The sequence below is a fragment of the Lissotriton helveticus genome, chromosome 1_1 (assembly GCF_964261635.1).
Source record: "Lissotriton helveticus chromosome 1_1, aLisHel1.1, whole genome shotgun sequence".
Taxonomy (NCBI): Eukaryota; Metazoa; Chordata; class Amphibia; order Caudata; family Salamandridae; genus Lissotriton; species Lissotriton helveticus.
Genome location: NC_136057.1, coordinates 830,688,455 through 830,706,708, shown reverse-complemented (window position 1 = coordinate 830,706,708; position 18,254 = coordinate 830,688,455). Strand labels below are relative to the sequence as shown.

The following is an 18,254-nucleotide window of genomic DNA, read 5'->3' as shown; positions in this document are numbered from 1 at the left end:
GGATAAAGGAGTTATCTAGAGGATTGCAAACTCACAGGATTATGGGCAACAATAGAAATGCCATGGTAATTCTGGTGATTAATGTTCTTCTTGGAGAGAGATGGAGTTTTGTCAAGTGGAAGTTTTGACTCGTGGAAAAGTAGCGTAGAGGGTTAATGTGCCTGCTGCAGAGAACATACACCATGCAGATCACAAACTGCACATAATGTAAATAGGTCAGTGGGTTCCTGCTTTTGTCAGAGAGATCCTTTTGTTACTTGCAGTTTATAAGTTGAAATCCTAACATAGAACAGTGAGCTATTAACTGTCATCTAAGAGCTGAATGGAAACTGCAAGGTATAAATTAGAGCATTGTTTTTCCCCCAGTCTTTGATTATCCTAATGTCGGAAAAATGGTTCATTTGGAAATAAATCAATTCTGCTTATTAAAGAGAAGCCCCAAACACGGTATTACATTCTAAATTCAGAGTTTGTGTTTCTCCAGACCAATATTAAACCCTACTGGTATGGTTGTTTTGTGACTCCTACACCTTGTAGTCCTTTATCTTCTGTAACATTTCCTATTCAGTGATTTACACATGTATGATTTATTGTCTCTGTGTAATGTATGTGATGTAAAGTGCTCTGACTCCCTACACTGGTATCAGTGGCGCTGTACATCAAATTAAATGCATCTGAGAGAGAGAGTGATATTATGGAGACTTGAGGAGCTCTGTTAAAGGGTGGTAGTGAGGGAATCTGTGGTGAAGGGAGTCATTGCAGGGCACCAAAAAATATTGTCGCACAGGGCTCCACCAGTGCTAAAGTCGGCCCTGCCCTTGAGGCCAGTCTGCCTCACCCATTGGTACCTCTGTTGGCTTTGTTTCAGCAGTCGTAGCTGAAACTCGCAAGGGATTGGCAATGCAGGATTTGCACGCACACCAAACTAAGTTCACACACTTCATGATCTCCCTGCTTCATGCACAAGCATTTTTTACATGTGCTGCCTGCTTTGGGGCACTGGAATTATGCTGCAATGAGGGACAAAATTATGACAGTGTTGACTAAATTATGCAGCAAAAGGAAGGCTGAGGATAATGTAGCATATTTTCTGATACTTTATTATTTTGACATTTTTATACATGCTAACAGTCTCTGCGAAGAAGTTGCCTTATTAGTACCATTGTAACATACAAATGCAGTAGTGAGAAAGGTGACCAGTCAACCTTTGCAAAGGGCCCTCCACTTCTCTGAAACAGAAGTCACATCTTTTATTAACTTTTGATCCGTTTGAGCTACAAACAAGTTGGTTAAAGTCGTCAAATTATGCAGCAGATGATGCATTATGTGGCAAATATTACATAGCCAACATTATATAGTAAACATTTGCAAACTAGGATATTTTGCCATTCAGGTTCGAACTGCTCTTGTGTTAAAAGGGAGGAGAAGTGCTGATGACAGAAACTCCATGCTCGGAGACAAATGGCTTGTGATTCCACTTCTAAGCGTATTTGGGGCATTTTGTGATTGGAAACGTATCCCACTTTCTGAATGTCAACAACTCATATTATACCTTAAATAGACGTGTATCCATTGGTTGAATTAAATAGCGTAATAAGCTGTAACTAGGTAGTGAAATGCCAAAAAAATACTGCACATTTGAATGATTTGCTCTTCCTGGCCACACATCTGACTCCAACCACTGACCCAATCCTTGGGTTATTCCCGCACTCTAATTATCTGCCCACAGTTCCCCTACTTTTTTTTCCCGCACGTGGACCACTGTTGAGAATAAGCATTCAGACTAAAAGCAAAACATTAAACTGCATTGACAATACAACACTAACCTATAATTCATTTTGCACAGAAGAATGTTGCATACAGTTACACGTGATTGTGTCCAGAAACAGCGTGCCTTGTAACTGCTTTGTCACTTTTTAACAACGAAGATGGATATAAAGTCTACCACTTCAAAGGCTTCACACCCTTGATGCCCATTGCCACTCCTGTGCACAGGCAAAGTGCCATGACTCACCATGTCGGCTGGTCTTAGATGAGACTGACGATATCAACCGAGCGAACGATAGCCGAAGAGGGCTGCCCGCTCCCACACTGTGTCTGTGCTTTTCTCTGGGCTGACCTATTACTTTCACACTGCAGTAAACCGATAGCTATAGAGAGCTGACCCCACCCTCTTTGTGAGTGTGATGGTACTGTTATTATGATGCATTCTTTTGGAGACTACATTAGCCTGGTGAAAGCCGTCTCTCGGCAGGCCTAAGTATGTTTATAAGCATATCAACTTTCGCCCAACAACATTTCTAGACGATGTTAGTTATTTCACGTCATTCTTTCCGGTGCTTTTCTGTCAGAAGCCTTACGATTTTACACCCGCACACATTATGGGCACTCTGTAGCGTCTGTTGTCCCTAGAGGTGCCTCACTATCATTATATTGTGCTTCCGAGTGGATTTGAGGAAGATGAGTACAGAGACTTCATGTGCTTAATGTTCCCTGCTTTTCAGTCTGTGTACTGGCTGCTTGCAGACAGGCAGGGATACTTCCCAGGGCCATGGCATTCAACAAGGGACATTCTGTGTCATAAGTGCTCTACTGGGCTAAGCCTACATTATGTGCCGTGACTGTGCAAGCGCTTTCAGCACAATTGAACTAAGAGACATTCGAGCCCTAGCATTAAAGATACGCTTGCTACTCGAGTGTGTAAACCAGTCCCCCTTTATCTAGGACCCTGTCCAGAATTGCCTATGTACATTATACAAATCAAAGTTGTCTGCGTGAATGCAGTTTCAGTCCCTCAACTGCTGTGGCATATTCTGTATATTGCTTAATAAAGTGTGACATTATATTTGTGAATGGTGTAACAGGTAGATCACGTACATTGTTTTGCAGATCCCTCCAAGTTATTGTGTTTTTTATTATTATTTTTTACTGTAGGTGTGGCTTACATTTTAAAGCTCTTAGATCAGTACCAGGAGTTTGACTCATTGCATTGGTTCCAGTCGGCAAGAGAGAAGTATTTGAAGGAGAAAAAAGCTGTTGTTAAGCAACAAAATGTGCAGTCTACCAACCAAGATGAAAAGTTACTCCAGACGATGAACCTTACTCAGAAGAGGTTGGATGTCTATTTACAGGTATTCTTCACTGTTGTATTTTTCAAATGCATATTTTCTCTTTCAATCTGTTATTAGAGTGCATTTTTAAACTTTGGATTGTGATGCAGTGAGCAAAACTGTTTCTCATACTGCTTCTTGCCCCATACCACAATGCACATTTAAAAGTAGATAAAAGTGTTAGAGAATCTTGCTTTCAGTCAATCTAAAGGCAACAAGCGCGTCCAATGTATAATGTCTGACCTATTGATACATGCCACATGTTGCCCTAATTCGTTGCTCGTTAGTTTCCCCATCGACATAAGCCTGGATTTGCAGAAAGCAATGGTGAGTACTTCTTTATCCAGGAATGTGTTAGTTAGGCTATTGTTCCTATTCATAATATTTACAGTTGTTTGCCTTATCCCTTGATCTTTAGTTAGTTCTCAGTATTTGCCTTTTTAGGTATGACGTTAGCCAAGACCTTTTGAATTTACTAAAATTATATGTGTAATATACTTGCTTAAAGTGGCTTCTGCCACTTCTCTTCACTCATTAGCCTGTTGTTTCATTCCCATTTTGCTTCTGCCCACTACAGCATACATCATGGGGCAGTGGGTCCTACTACTAAAGCCTCTGGTTAGCGTCACTTTGAGTGACTGCATTTTGGTCTTTCAGAAGGTGGGCATCCACATACATTGCAGCTTCCTTTAGTGCCTGTGTTGCCTGTCTCCTTCCAATGCTGTTGTGTATTCCTTTTGAAGTGGACCTCTGCTATTTCACAGTTATACCATATTGCACTCCTGGACTCGGTTTCACCAATGGTTTGTTAAAAACCCTGCCCAGGAAGAAAACAAACATTATCGTGTTTAATTTGCAGCACACTTGTAACAGTTTTATTTAGACATAGGTGGGGTGTAGAGGACGTGGCCAAAATAGCGGCCGGAGCAGTTGAAGTGGGATGGAAGCAGAGTGCCGTGCAGCGGCACCAGTGGGAACCGACTTCATCATCCTGAAGACTGCGCATTGCAGCGGTGCCCCAACACTCAGCAAGCTGGTGCTGGGCAGCCCATGTGAGACGAGAAGGCGGCTGTAGTTGGCAGCTTCCTGTAGTTGGAGCGGGGCTGTGTGGGACACACCCAGCATTACATCCAGGAGAACCGAGTGGTTGTGCCCGGTTCCAGTGGCCCCTGTGGTGGCCTGATGGAGAATTAACTGCAGGAAATCCATCGGGGCCAAGGTCCTTTTGTCCTAGGTGTGACCCATGTCTTGCCCGTTGGAGGTGCATGACTGTGGTATGGCTCTACTGCCTTCGGCGAAGAAAGGAGTCAGACTGAAGGGGCCAGTGGGAGCTGAGGAGCAGATATGGCACTTGAGCCAGCGGTTGGAACATCTGAGACCACAGGATCTCATGAGGAGCGGGTGCCTGTGGCCTGCCAGATGGGCAGGCACTTGGCTATTGGTTAAAGCTTCCCCTGGACCCTGTATGCCGTGGTAGTGCTGGACGTGGTGCGTGGAACTGCAACATTGTTCGGGGGGGGGGCCATCATCTCTGACCCTCCCATTACTTCTTCGCCTGCAAACTGGCACTGATGTAGGAGCGAGACTAAGGAGAAATAGTTGCTCCCTTTGTGACCTGGGAGTGTGGTTGATGTCTGGTGGGCTCAGACTCACTGCTCGATTGCTCTGCAGTGTGGCCCCTTGGAGACGGACCTTAGCCTCCTTCTTGGGAGATGTTGCCCATTGGCTGGGACTGTGGCTCGTATGGCCGGCTGTTGCTACAACACTACTGGCTGCCTAGTGTCCTTCGAATTGACATAAGATCACCCTGGCTGTGAGATAAGGAGGGGGACGATGGAGTGTGGACATGGTGAAACCAAAATCTGTTACATTTAGGGGGTTGGGTCTCTTCAAAACCTGAACACCATGTATGAGCCTTTGTTAGAAGTTGGCATAAGTATGCACCCTGTTCAAGTAGGGACCCCAATCGTCAGAGAAAGCTAGATACATACTAAGGGCCAGATGTACAACCATTTTAATGGGTGCCTCGCAATTTGCGACTAATTGCGAGTCGCAAATTGCGAGGTGCAAAATAAAATGTACAACAGTGTGTTTAACACTGTTTGCGATTCCCAATGGGGTTACAAATTGTGAGGCTCATTAATATTAATGAGCCTTTCGCAATTTGCCAGCCCATTGGGAATGACAGGCCCTCCAATACATTACCACCTACTTAAAGTAGGTGGTAATTTCAAGTGTTTTGCGACCGCAATTGCGGTCGCAAAACATTAGTACATGGTTTTGAGACTAGCTATTTAGAAGGGAACGCCCCTTCCAAATAGCGAGTAGCAAAACCTATTTAGTGAGTCGCAAATAAATTGTGACTCGCTAAATAGGCTTTTTACATGGCTCATTATGTTTTTGAATGTGCAAACAGGTTTGCAAACCTGTTTGCGCATGCAAAAATGGGTCGTACATCCGGCCCTAAAAGATAACTTGTGCTCAACCTCTGGTAGCTTGGCACTGAGGAGTCAGGCTTATTTCAAGAGGCATTATGTAAAGTATTTGTGCAAAACAAACACACACATAGTAACACAATTCAGACACCACAAAAATTGTCCACACAGGTTTAGTAAAAAATTGTGAATATTTTTATGAGAAAATCAAGACCAAAACGACGAAAATCCAATAAGTTATGAATTTCTAAATAATAAATAAAATATCTGAAAGAAACACGTTAGTTATAGACTCTTTACCTTAGAATTACCCCCAGGCGTCAGACTAGATCCAGGAAGTTTTTTCGTCAGCAGTAACTCTGAGCGTCGGAAGGTGGCGTCGGTCGGCTCCGCGTTCATCGTTGGCGGTGTGTCGCCGGGATGGCTTTGCAGTAACTACTTAGACCTCGCCCTGGCGCGCTGATGTCAGTTCTTTCTTTTTCTGTGCCAACCAGCGCAGATCCGGAGAGAGGGGTACCTCCAGTCACTTTCTGACAGACTTTTTTCTCGACTTTTGTCCACTTCTTTTCAGAGTCCATCGTCTCTTGGTGCAGGAGGGATACCCGATTTCAAGGCCTGCCGTTCCTGTACCTGACTAATGTCGGTTACGGATCCACATCACGTGTGTCTCTTTTGCCTGGAGAGCGACCGCGACTCCAAGACGTGCTCTCACTGCCGGTTGATGGCGCCGAAGGCTTTCGGGAGCGGTCCCGAATGCCGGCAGTTTTCTCCACGCAGTTCAAGGTCCTGGTCGCGAGGGAGGACGAGGGACAGGTCGCGGAGCCATCAGCACTCGTCTAAAGAAATCGAAGAAGCATCGTCGCTACTCGACTTCTCCCCGTCCGTCGGCTGATGTGACGAGGAGTCGACTCCGGGCTTCCCTTCCCTACCTTCCTGGTAACCGGAGCGACTCCCGCCCAATTTTGTACTTTCTACGAAGCGATGTATGCCATCTTGGGCGACCCGAACACGCTGGCGCACATTGTGGCCCTCGGACTCAGTTGGGGGTCCTAGACCTTCTCCGCCGTCGGCTCCGGCACCGTCGCCGCCAGGCCCTCGTGGATCCAGGCCTGGATCCCGATCGACGCCGGTTGACCTGATTACACCTCCACCGGCGCCGCTTCCTCCGGCACCGCAACCGATGCCGGTTGTGTCCCTGGCAGGTGTCGACCCCAGCCTCCATTACGCAAATGGACCAGTAATCGGACCGGCGTCGCTCGAAGCCGGATCCGGCGCCGAGTGGGGTTTTTGTGCCCTTTTTCACTCCTGGGGTCCCATTTCGCCCAGATTGGCAACCTGAGGAGGAGGACTGGGAGGGGTCAGCTGACCCTTTAACTAATCAGATGGGATCTGAACAGGACTGGAGAGAGGAACTGGGGGATGCCAGTGGTCTTGACACCTCTCCTGACCGTGACATGTTGTCTCCTCCTACTGTGGCTACGGGGGTAGGGTGTGCCATACTCAGCGGTGTTTCGTAGGGCGGCAGAGGTGCTCAACCTCGAGCTTCCTACGGTGGCGGTCAGCTCTCACCTCCTGACAGAGGTGCTTCAACCGGCAGTGAGCTCTTTGGAGCCTCTGCTACCGTTTAATAAGGCCCTTACCGACGTCCTTTTGGGCACGTGGGCCAATCCCAACACGGGGGCACCCGTGGAAAGGATGATTGCCCGACGCCACCGTGCGGCTCTGGGCGACCCCACTTTACTCTCCCACCACCCCACCCCTGAGCCTCCACTTCCAAGGCGCATTCCATACCGCTCCACCAGAAAGGGAATCCAAGAAGCTGGACCATCTTGGGGGAAAGAAAATCTTTTCCGCCAGCTTGGGACTGCGGTCGGTAAACACCGCATGTCTATTGGGCCGTTATTCCCGCCCTGTGTGGAATATGGTTGCGCAGGTGCTGCCCCAGTGTCCGGAGGAGGCCCGGACAGTGCTCTCCCAGGCTGTCGCCGCCGGGAGGGACACTGCCAAGTTTACCATCCGTTGTGGGCTGGATACCACCAACTGTCTGGGTCGGACAATTTTAACGCCAGTAGCACTTCATTGCTACGCCCGGTTGAGATTGACTGGCTTTTCAGGGGATGTTCAGTACACCTTGATGGACATGCCCTTTAATGGCCGTCGCCTTTTGGCAACAAAGTGGACAACGCTCTAGAGCGTTTGAAGAACTCGCGGGCTACTGCCAAGTCCTTGGGCCTCCCTAGTCACCCAGCGCAGTCTGCTTTTCGACCCTTTTGTGGCTATGGAAAGGGTGCCCCACTACGTCCCGCCCAGAGCCACAGGCCGCAGCAGGTTGCCCAGCCTTCGCGCAGTGGGGACGTGGGAGCCAACGGCGTGGTTCAGGGGGCCAGCAGGTGGGCCAGTCCACCAACCCCCCCCCCCCTGCATCAGCCTCCAAACCCTCCTAGTCCGACTTTTCAGGCCCATCAAATGCCAGTGGGAAGAAGGATTCGCCATCACCTCCCCCACTGGCGCACCATCACGTTGAACAGGTGGGTTTTGCAAATAGTCCGAAGGGGCTACTCCCTCCCTTTGAGACTTCTCCTCCAACCATGCCACCGCGATACCACTGCATGTCGGAGGATCATCTGGCCCTTATCCCGTAGTAAAATACGGCTCCCTTTTGCCGGGGAAACCATTGAGCACGTTCCTGTCCCAGAAGTAGGTTGTGGTAGTTATTCTCACTACTGTCTGGTCCCCAAGAAGGACAAGGGCCTGCGTCCCATCTTGGATCTCAGGGACGTCAACCACTTCCTCCGGAAGGAGAAGTTCAAGATGTTGACGCTTGCTCTGGTCTTGTCTGCCCTCGACCCGGAAGACTGGATGGTAGCGTTGGACTTGCTGGACGCTTAATTTCACATCCCCGTCCTGCTGGCCCACCGGCGTTACCTACAGTTCACAGTAGGCCACGAGCATTTTCAATTTACTGTGCTCCCCTTTGGCCTTACCAGTGCCCGTCGGGTGTTCACGAAAGTGATGGCGGTGGTCACAGCTCATCTGCGCAGATCAGGGGTTTAGGTCTTCCCCTATCTCGACGACTGGCTGTTGAAGGCGGGCTCGCCCCAGGCTGTCGTCTCCCACCTCGAGAGTTCTGCATTTGCTGGGGTTTTCCATCAATGCGCCAAAGTCACACCTGATTCCCTCTCAGAAGCTCCTCTTTATCTGAGCAGTTCTGGACACAACGCGGTTTTGGGTCTATCCTCCCAAACAGCGAGTCATGGATATTCGGGCTATGATTCCGATCCTTCAGCCTCTATCAGGTTTTGGGCAGAATGACCCTGAGGCTGCTGGGCCTCATGGCCTCCTGCATCCTGCTAATCGATCATGCCAGGTGGCATATGCGAGCTCTGCAGTTAGGGCCTGAAGTTTCAGTGGGCGCAGCATCAGGGGAATCTGTCCGATTGCGTCCAGATCTCGGAGAGCACTGCACGTCATTTGCAGTGGTGGCTCACGAACCAAGATTGGGTCAACAGCAGATCCCTCTCCCTTCCCCAACCAGACCACACAGTGATGACTGATGCATCCCTTCTGGGATGGGGCAGCCACATGGGAGAGGCGGAGATCAGGGGCCTACGGTCTCCAGTGGAGTCTGGGCTCCACATCATTCTTCAGGAGCTCCAGGCGATTCATCTTGCACTGAAAGCATTCCTTCCCTCTATCCGGGGAAGAATAATTTAGGTGTTCACGGACAACACCACCGCCATGTGGTACTGCGACAAACAGGGCGGGGTGGGGTCGTGGACCCAGTGTCAGAAGGCCCTCCGCCTCTGGACATGGCTGGAACATCAGGGCATTTCCCTGGTGGTTCAACACCTGGCAGGTTCCCTGAACGTCGGGGCAGACAAACTCAGCTGCAGGTGCATGATGGATCACGAATGTCGTCTTCACTCGATGGTGGTGCAAGGTCTCTTTCAACAGTGGGGAGAGCCTTGGTTTGATCTATTTTCCACCAAAGAGAACGCACTATGTCAGCAATTCTAAGCGTTGGAATATCCAAGGCGGCACTCGCTAGGTGCGGCTTTTTGTCTCGAGTGGAGTTGCGGTCTGTTGTACACCTTTCTGCCTAAACCACTTCTCCCCAGAGTGCTGAAGAAGATTCTGGCTCCGGATTGGGCATGAAGAATCTAGTATCCGGAGCTTCTCAATCTGGCCATCGATCCTCCGACCCGACTGCCTCTTCAGGGGGATCTTCTGTTTCAGCAACAGGGGACGGTCTTACACCCAAACCTGTCCAGCCTCCACCTCCTTGCGTGGAGATTGAGCGGTGGCTGTTGATGTTTTTCGACTGCCTCCTAAAGTCTGTGATGTAATCTTGACAGCCAAGCGTCCCTACCCTAAGACTGTATACGCCTGCAGGTGGAACAAGTTTGTGGCATGGTGCACAGTAAAGGCTGTGGATCCCCTTTCTGCCCTTCTTTCTGAGGTTCTCTTGTTTCTTCTTTCTTTAGCCCATCAGGGCTCTGCTCTGGGCACTATCAAGGGCTATCTTTCGGCCATCTCTGCCTTCCTTTGGATTCCAGATCAGCCTTCTCTTTTCAGTTCCCCGGTTGTAAATAATTGTTTGATGGGCATAACTCCTCTTTTTCCTTCTATTCCTTTCGTTATGCCTCAGTGGGACTTGAACCTGGTTTTGACTTATTTAATGTGCGCTCCCATTGAGCCGCTTCACATCTGTCCTTTGAGGCTCTTGACTCTCAAAACTGCGTTCCTGGTGGCCTTCACCTCTGCCAGACAAGTGAGGGAGCTCCAGGCGCATTCTTCTAAGCCTCCTATTCTCTCTGTCCATCCGCACTGCATGCCTCTTGGGCCAATACACCCATACAGTCTGGGATACGGTGCACAAGTACTGCCTCAGTGCCCGGAGGAGGCTCAGGCCGTGCTCACACAGGCCGTTGCAGATGGGAGGGATGCAGCAAAATTCACGATTCGCTGTGGACTGGATACCACCTGCTCACTGGGCAGAACGATTAGTAGACCTACGCCTGGTTGAGGACATCTGGCTTTTTGGGGGATGTCCAAGCCACTCTGCTGGACTTGCACTTTGATGACCATTACGTTTTTGGTGGCAAGGCAGACTTGGCACTGGAGTGCTTTAAGGATGCTCGCGCTACAGCCTGATCCTTAGGCCTCGCAGCGTCCTCCCGTCCACCACAGTCTGCCTTTTGCCCCTTTTATGGCTAAGGAAGGGACACGTCACCACACCCATCCCAGTCCTGCCACAGGTGTACACAAGCATCCCTGCCACAGCCATGGGAGCCAGTGACCTTGCGGGTCTGGGAGCCAGTGGGCGGGCCAGTCCACCCTTCCCCCCCCTGCAGCAGCCTCCAAACCCTCCTAGTCTGACCTTTCAGGCTCATCAGCAGCCAGTGGGTGGCAGGATTTGCCATTACCTTCCCCATTGGCACACCATCACGTCAGACAGGTGGGTTATGCAGATAGTCTGAAGGGGCTACTCCCTCCCCTTCGAGACTACCCCTATCTCCATGCCAGCGTCTTTGGATCACATGTCAAAGGATCATTTGGCGCTTCTCCACCAGTAAGTTTCAGCTCTCTTGGCCAAGGAAGCTATGGAAAGGGTCCCTGCACCAGAAGGAGGTCATGGTTGCTATTCCAGCTATTTTCTGGTGCCCAAGAAGGACAAAAGCCTGCGTCCTATTCTAGAACTCAGGGCCCTCAACCTCTTCCTCCGGAAGGAGAAGCTCAAAATGCTCACGTTGGCTCGGGTCCTGTCTGCCCCCGACCCTGGAGACTGGATAGTGGCTTTGGACTTGCAGAAAGCCTACTTTCATATTCCCGTCCTGCAAGCTCACAGACGCTACCTGAGGTTCACGGTAGGTCACAAGCATTTTCAGTTCACTGTGCTCCCCTTTGGCCTTACCAGTGCCCCTCGTGTGTTTATGAAAGTGATGGCGGTAGTCGCAGCTCATCTGCTCACATCAGGGGTTTCAGTCTTCCCCTTTCTCGCCGACTAGCTGTATGAACCGGTCTCTCCATAGGCTGTCAACTCCCACCTCCAGACTACCACGGACTTCCTGCAGTCTCTGGGGTTCACTATCAACATGCCGAAGTCATACCTGACTCCCTCTGTCACTCCTTTTAATCAGAGTTGTTCTGTACACAGTTCAATTTCGGGCCTATCCTCCTGAACAGTGAGTCTGGGATATTCAGGCAATGATACCGATGTTTCAATCTCTATCCCGGATTTCGGTGAAATTGACCCTGAGGCCAGATCTTGGATGAAACTGCGCAACAATTGGGTCAGAGGCAGATCCCTCTCCCTTCCTCAACCAGACCTCACGTTTGGGACCGATGCATCACTCCTGGGATGGGGCAGCCACTTGGGGGAGTCGGAGATCAGAGGAATCTGGTCTCCGGCAGAGTCCAGGCTCCATATCAACTTGTTGGAGCTGAGGGAGATTCGCTTGGCACTGGGAAGGCAGTGCAGGTGTTCACAGACAACACCACTGCCATGTGGTACTGCAACAAACATGTGGTCATGGACCCTTTGTCAGGAGGCTCTTCACCTTTCAACATGTCTGGAACAACTGGGCATGACGCTGATGGTTCACCACCTGGCACGTTCTCTGAACACCGGAGCAGACAAACTCAGCCATCGGCTCCTGGTGGATCACGAATAGCGTCTTCACTCAGAGGTGGTGTCAGGTGTATTTCAACAGTGGAGAGAGCCTTGGTTAGATCTGTTCGCCACTGAAGAGAACGCGCAATGTCAGCCGTTCTGTGCGTTGGAGTTTCCAATGCGGCAATCCAATGCTGCAGCCTCCTGTATGCCTTTTCACCTGTACCACTTCTGCCCCGAGTGCTGAAGAAGCTCAAGCGAGACCGGACCCAAGGCATTCTTCTGGCTCTAGAGTGGGCACGAAGAGTTTGGTACCCTGAGCTCCAGAGCATTGCCATCAAACCTCCAATCAGACTGCCCCTTCAGGAGGATCTTCTGTTGCAGCAGCAGGGGATGGTCCTCCACCCCACCCCACCCCAGCCATTCCAGCCTCCACCTCCTTGTGTGGCAATTGAGCGGCAACAGTTGGCAGCTTTTGACCTTCCACCCAAAGTCTGTAATGTCATCTTGGCAGCCAGGCTTCCTTCCACTAAGACGGTATATGCCTGTCAATGGAACAAGTTCTTGGCATGGTGCACAGCAAAAGCTGTGGATCCCCTTTTCGCCCCTCTTTCTGAGGTTCTTTTGGTTCTTCTTTCTTTGGCCCAGCACGGCTGTGTTCTGGGCATTCTTAAAGGCTATCTGGCAGCCATTTCTGCTTTTCTTCGGCTACCGGATCAGGTCTCTTTGTTCAAGTCCCCTATTGTTAATAGGTTCTTATAGGGCATTATTCACCGCTTTCCTCCATCTCCATTCATAATGCCTCAGTGGGACTTGAATCTGGTCTTGACATACATTATATGTGCTCCCTCCGAGCCTCTTCACAACTGGCTCCTTACTGTGCAAACTGATTTTCTTGTTGCCGTCACCTCTGCTCACAAAGTGAGTGAGCTTCAGGCTCTTTCTGCTAAGCCCCCTTTCTTCTCTGTGCATCTGGACAAAGTGGTGCTTAGGACGAGACCCTTGTTCTTTCCTAAAGTAGTTACTCCTTTTCACATGGGACAAACTATCACTCTGTCCACCTTTTTCCCACCTCCGCACCCTTCCAAGGGAGGAGAGACTCCACCATCTGGATCCAAAATGTGCGCTGTCCTTCTACCTCGACCGCACTAAAGATTTCCAGGTGAACAATTAACTCTTCGTTGGCTGTGTGGGTGCCAAGAAAGGTCGAGCTGTCCAAAAGTGTACCATCTCAAGATGGGTTGTCCTTTATATAAAGATTTGTTTTGCTTTAACAAAAAAGGAACCTCCAGTGGGACGTCCGGCGCATTCCTCTAGAGCTACGGCAGTAATTACTGCTTTGTCACGTGTAGTCCCACTTATCGACATCTGCCAGGCGGCCATGTGGGCATTTATGAACACGTTCACCAGATATTACTGCCTGGATAGTCCAGTCCGGAGAGACGACTACGTTGCCAGTTCTGTCTTACAGGACTTTCTGGTGTGAAGTTGGTTTGCAGACCTTCCTCCGGGGTTGGTATTGCTGGGGTATCTATTCTAAGGTACGGCATCTATAACTAATAGTCTCTTTCAGATGAACAAGTTACTTACCTTCTGTAAGGATGTATCTGTAAGAGGCATATATTAGTTATAGATTCCTTACCTCCACCCATCTTCCCCACTCTGCGAACTGACTTCTAGGGATAGGGACTCCCTTGCAGGGCCCTAGTTGTGGTGCACCAGTGGTCAGTGTCTTTCATGGCTCTGCTCTTCTGGTGTGGAAAGTTGTGTCAAAACTGATGTCAGTGTGCAGGGGCGGCGTCTAAGTAGGCATAGCAATGTCATCCCACTGACCACAATGCCGACGACAGTCGTGTAGTCAACCTACGCCACCTTCCGACACGTGAGGGTACTGCTAAGAGAAAAATTCTCCGGATCCAGTCTGACGCCTGGGGGTGATTCTAAGGTAGGAAATCTATAACTAATAAATGTCTCATACAGATACATCGTTACCGTAGGTAAGTAACTTGTTCTTCTAAAACAGTAATGTTAAATCCAACTTTACCAGTAAAGAAGATTCATCATTACCATTCCAAAGATATGAACCATGATGCAGCTACTCCTTTCTAATCCGGAATTACAGTTTAAAAGTCTTTTAAAGAATTCCCAATGCTAGTCTATGAGAGGAGTAGGCCTCACAGTAGTAAAAAAACAAATTTAGCGGTTTGTCACTACCAGGACATGTAAAATGAAAAGTACATGTCCTACTTTTTAGTTACTCTGCACACCGTCCTTAGGACTACCTATGGTCTACCTTAGAGGAGATTTATGTGTTTAAAAAAAGGGGACTTTAGGGCTTGGCAAGGGGTTTTAAATGCCAAGTCCAAGTGACAGTAAACTGCCCACAGGGGCCTTGCCGTGGCAGGCCTGAGACAGGTTTGAAAGGCTACTTGTGTGGGTGGCTCAACCAGTGCTGCAGACTCACTATTTGCATTTAAATTACAGGCCCTGGGTATGTGGTATACCACTTTACAAGGGCCTTATAAGTAACCTAATTATGGCAATCATGTATACACCAATGTTGCCGGTGGAGCTTGCCTGGCTTGAAGATGGCCGCCTCTTGAGCGAGCTCCGTATGCCATCCAGACTATTCTGCAAGAATCCTTGCATTTCCAAGGCTAAAACACTGGATGATTGTTGCCACCTGAGGCGCGAAGTATGCGTTTCCTGCTGATAGGTGTATCGCTGCGAGCCATGAATTAGTGGGGCGACAACGAACCAAGAGCGTTTTAGGCCTACTGAAAGTGTGCAGCGGGGCCTACTGATACAGAGGTCCCAAGGAGTCTGCTGCGGAGTCGTGCATCCCAGAGCCTGCTACAAGTCATTGCGTGGCCGCTGTGAGTACGAGGGACCTGCTGGGTGAGGCGCCACGCAAGGGGCGCTCGATCGGGCTTAGCGGAGATTACGGAAATGGGCCCACAGAGAAGAGAGGCCTAGGCCCTGGCTGCTGCCCCAATGCGATGAGTGGACCGCGGGAGTCCTGAGGCCGCACCTGCTACTAGCGCTGCTATTTCAGGGAGGCAACGAGGCGACTGGGGCCCCCTGTGGATTTAGCGCTTTGAGACTCGGAACCTGGCAAGAAGAAGGCCAACGGTGGGAACCACAAAGCTAACTAAGGGTGAAGAAGCGCCTCTCAAAGGTAACGTGAAAGGTGGATGACCGCAGTGGCCAGTGTGAGGGGGAACTGAATAACAGCACACTTGCCTACCTGTGAGCCTGCCACGTATACAGATTTCATCTTTGCCAGCGGTGGGAAGCGGCGCCGAAAGCCTGCCGCAGCATAGCTCTGCGCCTTCAGCACACAAATAGCAGATCTCGGTCGCTCATTGGGGAGAGCTGCTCTGAAGGTGGTTTGCGGCCTTACTCCCCTTTGACTACGCGAGGGCCTTCCATTGTGTCTTGCAGGGGCTGTGGATAGTGCTGAGCTTGGTAATCCAGAAGACGCTATGGGCAAGGTAGATAAGTCCCAGCCTAAGCTGCAGTTTGAGAAGCGTAACTCATGACACAAAGAGGATGAAACAGGCAAAGCTGCTGCAGAACAGCGAAACGCTACCGAGGAACCTTAGGGAGATATTCGCCAGATATTGTCTGCTGTACAGAAAAGCTTATCCACCATAGATGGGAAAATAGATTCTCTGGCCTACAGGATGGACCGTATGTCGGAGCGCATCGATAAGCACACAGAGCGCCTAGACATGGCGGAGAGAAGAGTGTCTGAAGTGTAAGATGCCCTTATGGAGACTGACAGCGCACAAAAACCCTTACAGGACAAGGCGAAAGATTTCAAGGCAAGATGAAGGCACAGTAACATCCGCATTACTGGACCTCCTGAAACAACGGCGATGGGCAATATGGAGATCTTTGTTGAACAGCTTCTGGTGACTCTCCTGGGCCGGGACACATTGTCTGATATGTTCGTTGTTGAGCGTGCCCACCGCTCATTGGGACCTAGGCCTCCACCTGGCGGCCCTCCCCACCTGTTATTGCTAATCTGCTAAATTACAGGGACGCTGCACTGAAACGTGCAAGGGACTTGCGAGACCTGCAGTATGAGGTATCTTTCCTCTCCCAATTCCCCGACTTCACCATGAAAGTGCAGGAGGCGAGGCGGCAGTTTGCACCCTTGAATCAACGGCGCCGGGAACATGGGTTTATTTATTTATTTATTTATTTATTTGCATGTTTATACCGCGCTAGGATCACCTCCCAAAGGAGTATCTCGCGCCTTTGGCAGCTAAGAAAACAACTAGCGGAGCTTGGCCATAGGTATGGATCAATTTTGAAAAAGGAAGGTTTTCAATTGTTTCCTAAAAGGAAAGTGGTCCTTGCACAGTCTCAAAAACAGTGGGAGGCTGTTCCACAAGGTTGGACCAGCAACAGCGAGAGCTCTTCCCCCTTGTCTTACTTTTTTAAATCTTGGGACCTGTAGCAAGGCCTGCTCACTGGATCTCAAGGAGCGTGTCGGTATATACCGGGAGAATTTATTAGTCAGATATGCTGGGCCCTTCCCCTGTAGACACTTATGCATTATACAGCAGATCTTAAACTTCACCCTCTGTTTGATGGATAGCCAGTGCAGCTATTTCAGAAGGGGTTTAGAGGGGGTGCGAGAGGGCTGGTTCAAAACCAGACGGGCAGCGGTATTCTGGACCACCTGGAGCCTAGAGATTACTGCTTCATTTGTTGACAGCAGCAATCCATTGCAGTAGTCCAAGCGACTCAATACTAGGGCCTGCACCAAAGTTCTCCTAGTAGAGTCTGGTAGTAGGGGAAATACCTTTCGTAGCATCCCGATGATATGAAAGCAGGAGCCCACCACTTGATTACCATGATGTTTTAAGGAAAGCTCCTGATCTAGTTGGACGCCGAGGTTTTTCACTACCTGCTTAGGCTCTGGAGCCGGGCCAAGATCTTGAGGCCACCAGTCTGGAGTCCACAGAAGTTTGGCCTCACCGAACAGCATCACCTCCGTCTTTGCAACATTGCACTGCAGGAAGTTGGATGCCATCCAGTGTGCCACCGCCTTCATCCCCTGAGCAAAGGAGTTCCTGACCTCCACCGTAAGGGTTTCAAAAGGAAAGAGGAGTTGGGTGTCATCTGCATATGACACAGGAATAAATCCATGAGATCTCATGATGTTAGCTAGGGGGGCCACATAGATGTTAAAAAGAGTAGGGCTCAGACAAGAGCCCTGTGGCACCCCCTTAGAGATCTCCAACTCCTCTGACCGGTAAGCCCCCAGAGTAACCCTTTGGGTGCGACCTGTCAGGAAACTCCTCAGCCATGACAGCGCCTTGCCTTCCAGGCCGATGTTAACTAGCCTGGTGGTCATGATGTCATATGACACGGTGTCAATCGCCGCAGACAGATCCAGCAGAACCAGGATAACAGAATGACCTTTATCCTGGAACATGCGTAGATCGTCTGCGACTGACAGCAAGGTGGTCTCAGTGCTGTGTCTTGGTCTAAAGCCCGACTGGGATGGATCCAGACCGCCTACTAGCTCAGTGTAGCTGGATAAATGGCGATTTACATATTTCTCTATAATTTTCCCCAGATAGGGAAGAAGAGAAATAGGCCTTAGGTTCGCCAACACCGTCCAGGGAATGGCAGTGTTTTTCCTCAGTGGTCTTACTAGCGCCCTCTTCCAGTCCATGGGGACCTGCCCTGTACAGAGGGAAAGATTAACCAAGTTCTGGATTTCTGGTCCAAGAACTTCTACCAGCTTAGGCAAGATACGGGCAGGGATACTATCATGAGGACTGCCACTCTTGATTTGTGCAACCAATGAGTTTACCTCCTCTAAGGAGATAGGAGGAAAGCTGGAGAGGCATTGGGTAAGTGGTCCTGATTGTGCACTCGACTGTAATCTGTTGTTATTATTCATTCCCTCAGCCGTCTTTGAGGCCACTATCTTCTCATAGATGTAATGTAATGTCATGTAATGATGTCTTGTAAAGCGCATGAATCACCCCACATGGGGTATCTCCGCGCTGTAGACCGCTGGGGAACCCGTCCTGGCTTTCCCTGTGAGATGGTCCCTACTGGGTATCTCCA

General features: G+C 49.7%; 1 protein-coding gene across 2 annotated transcripts in view; it reads left to right on the top strand.

Annotated features, from left to right (window-relative positions):
- Positions 1 to 18,254, top strand: part of WASHC4 (WASH complex subunit 4) — a 1,268,393-nt gene that overhangs the window by 985,186 nt on the left and 264,953 nt on the right. For both annotated transcript variants that reach the window (XM_078674607.1, XM_078674599.1), the window contains exon 31: positions 2,935 to 3,131. In XM_078674607.1, coding sequence (XP_078530733.1) covers positions 2,935 to 3,131 — 197 coding nt within the window. The remainder of the gene's footprint in view (positions 1 to 2,934; positions 3,132 to 18,254) is intronic.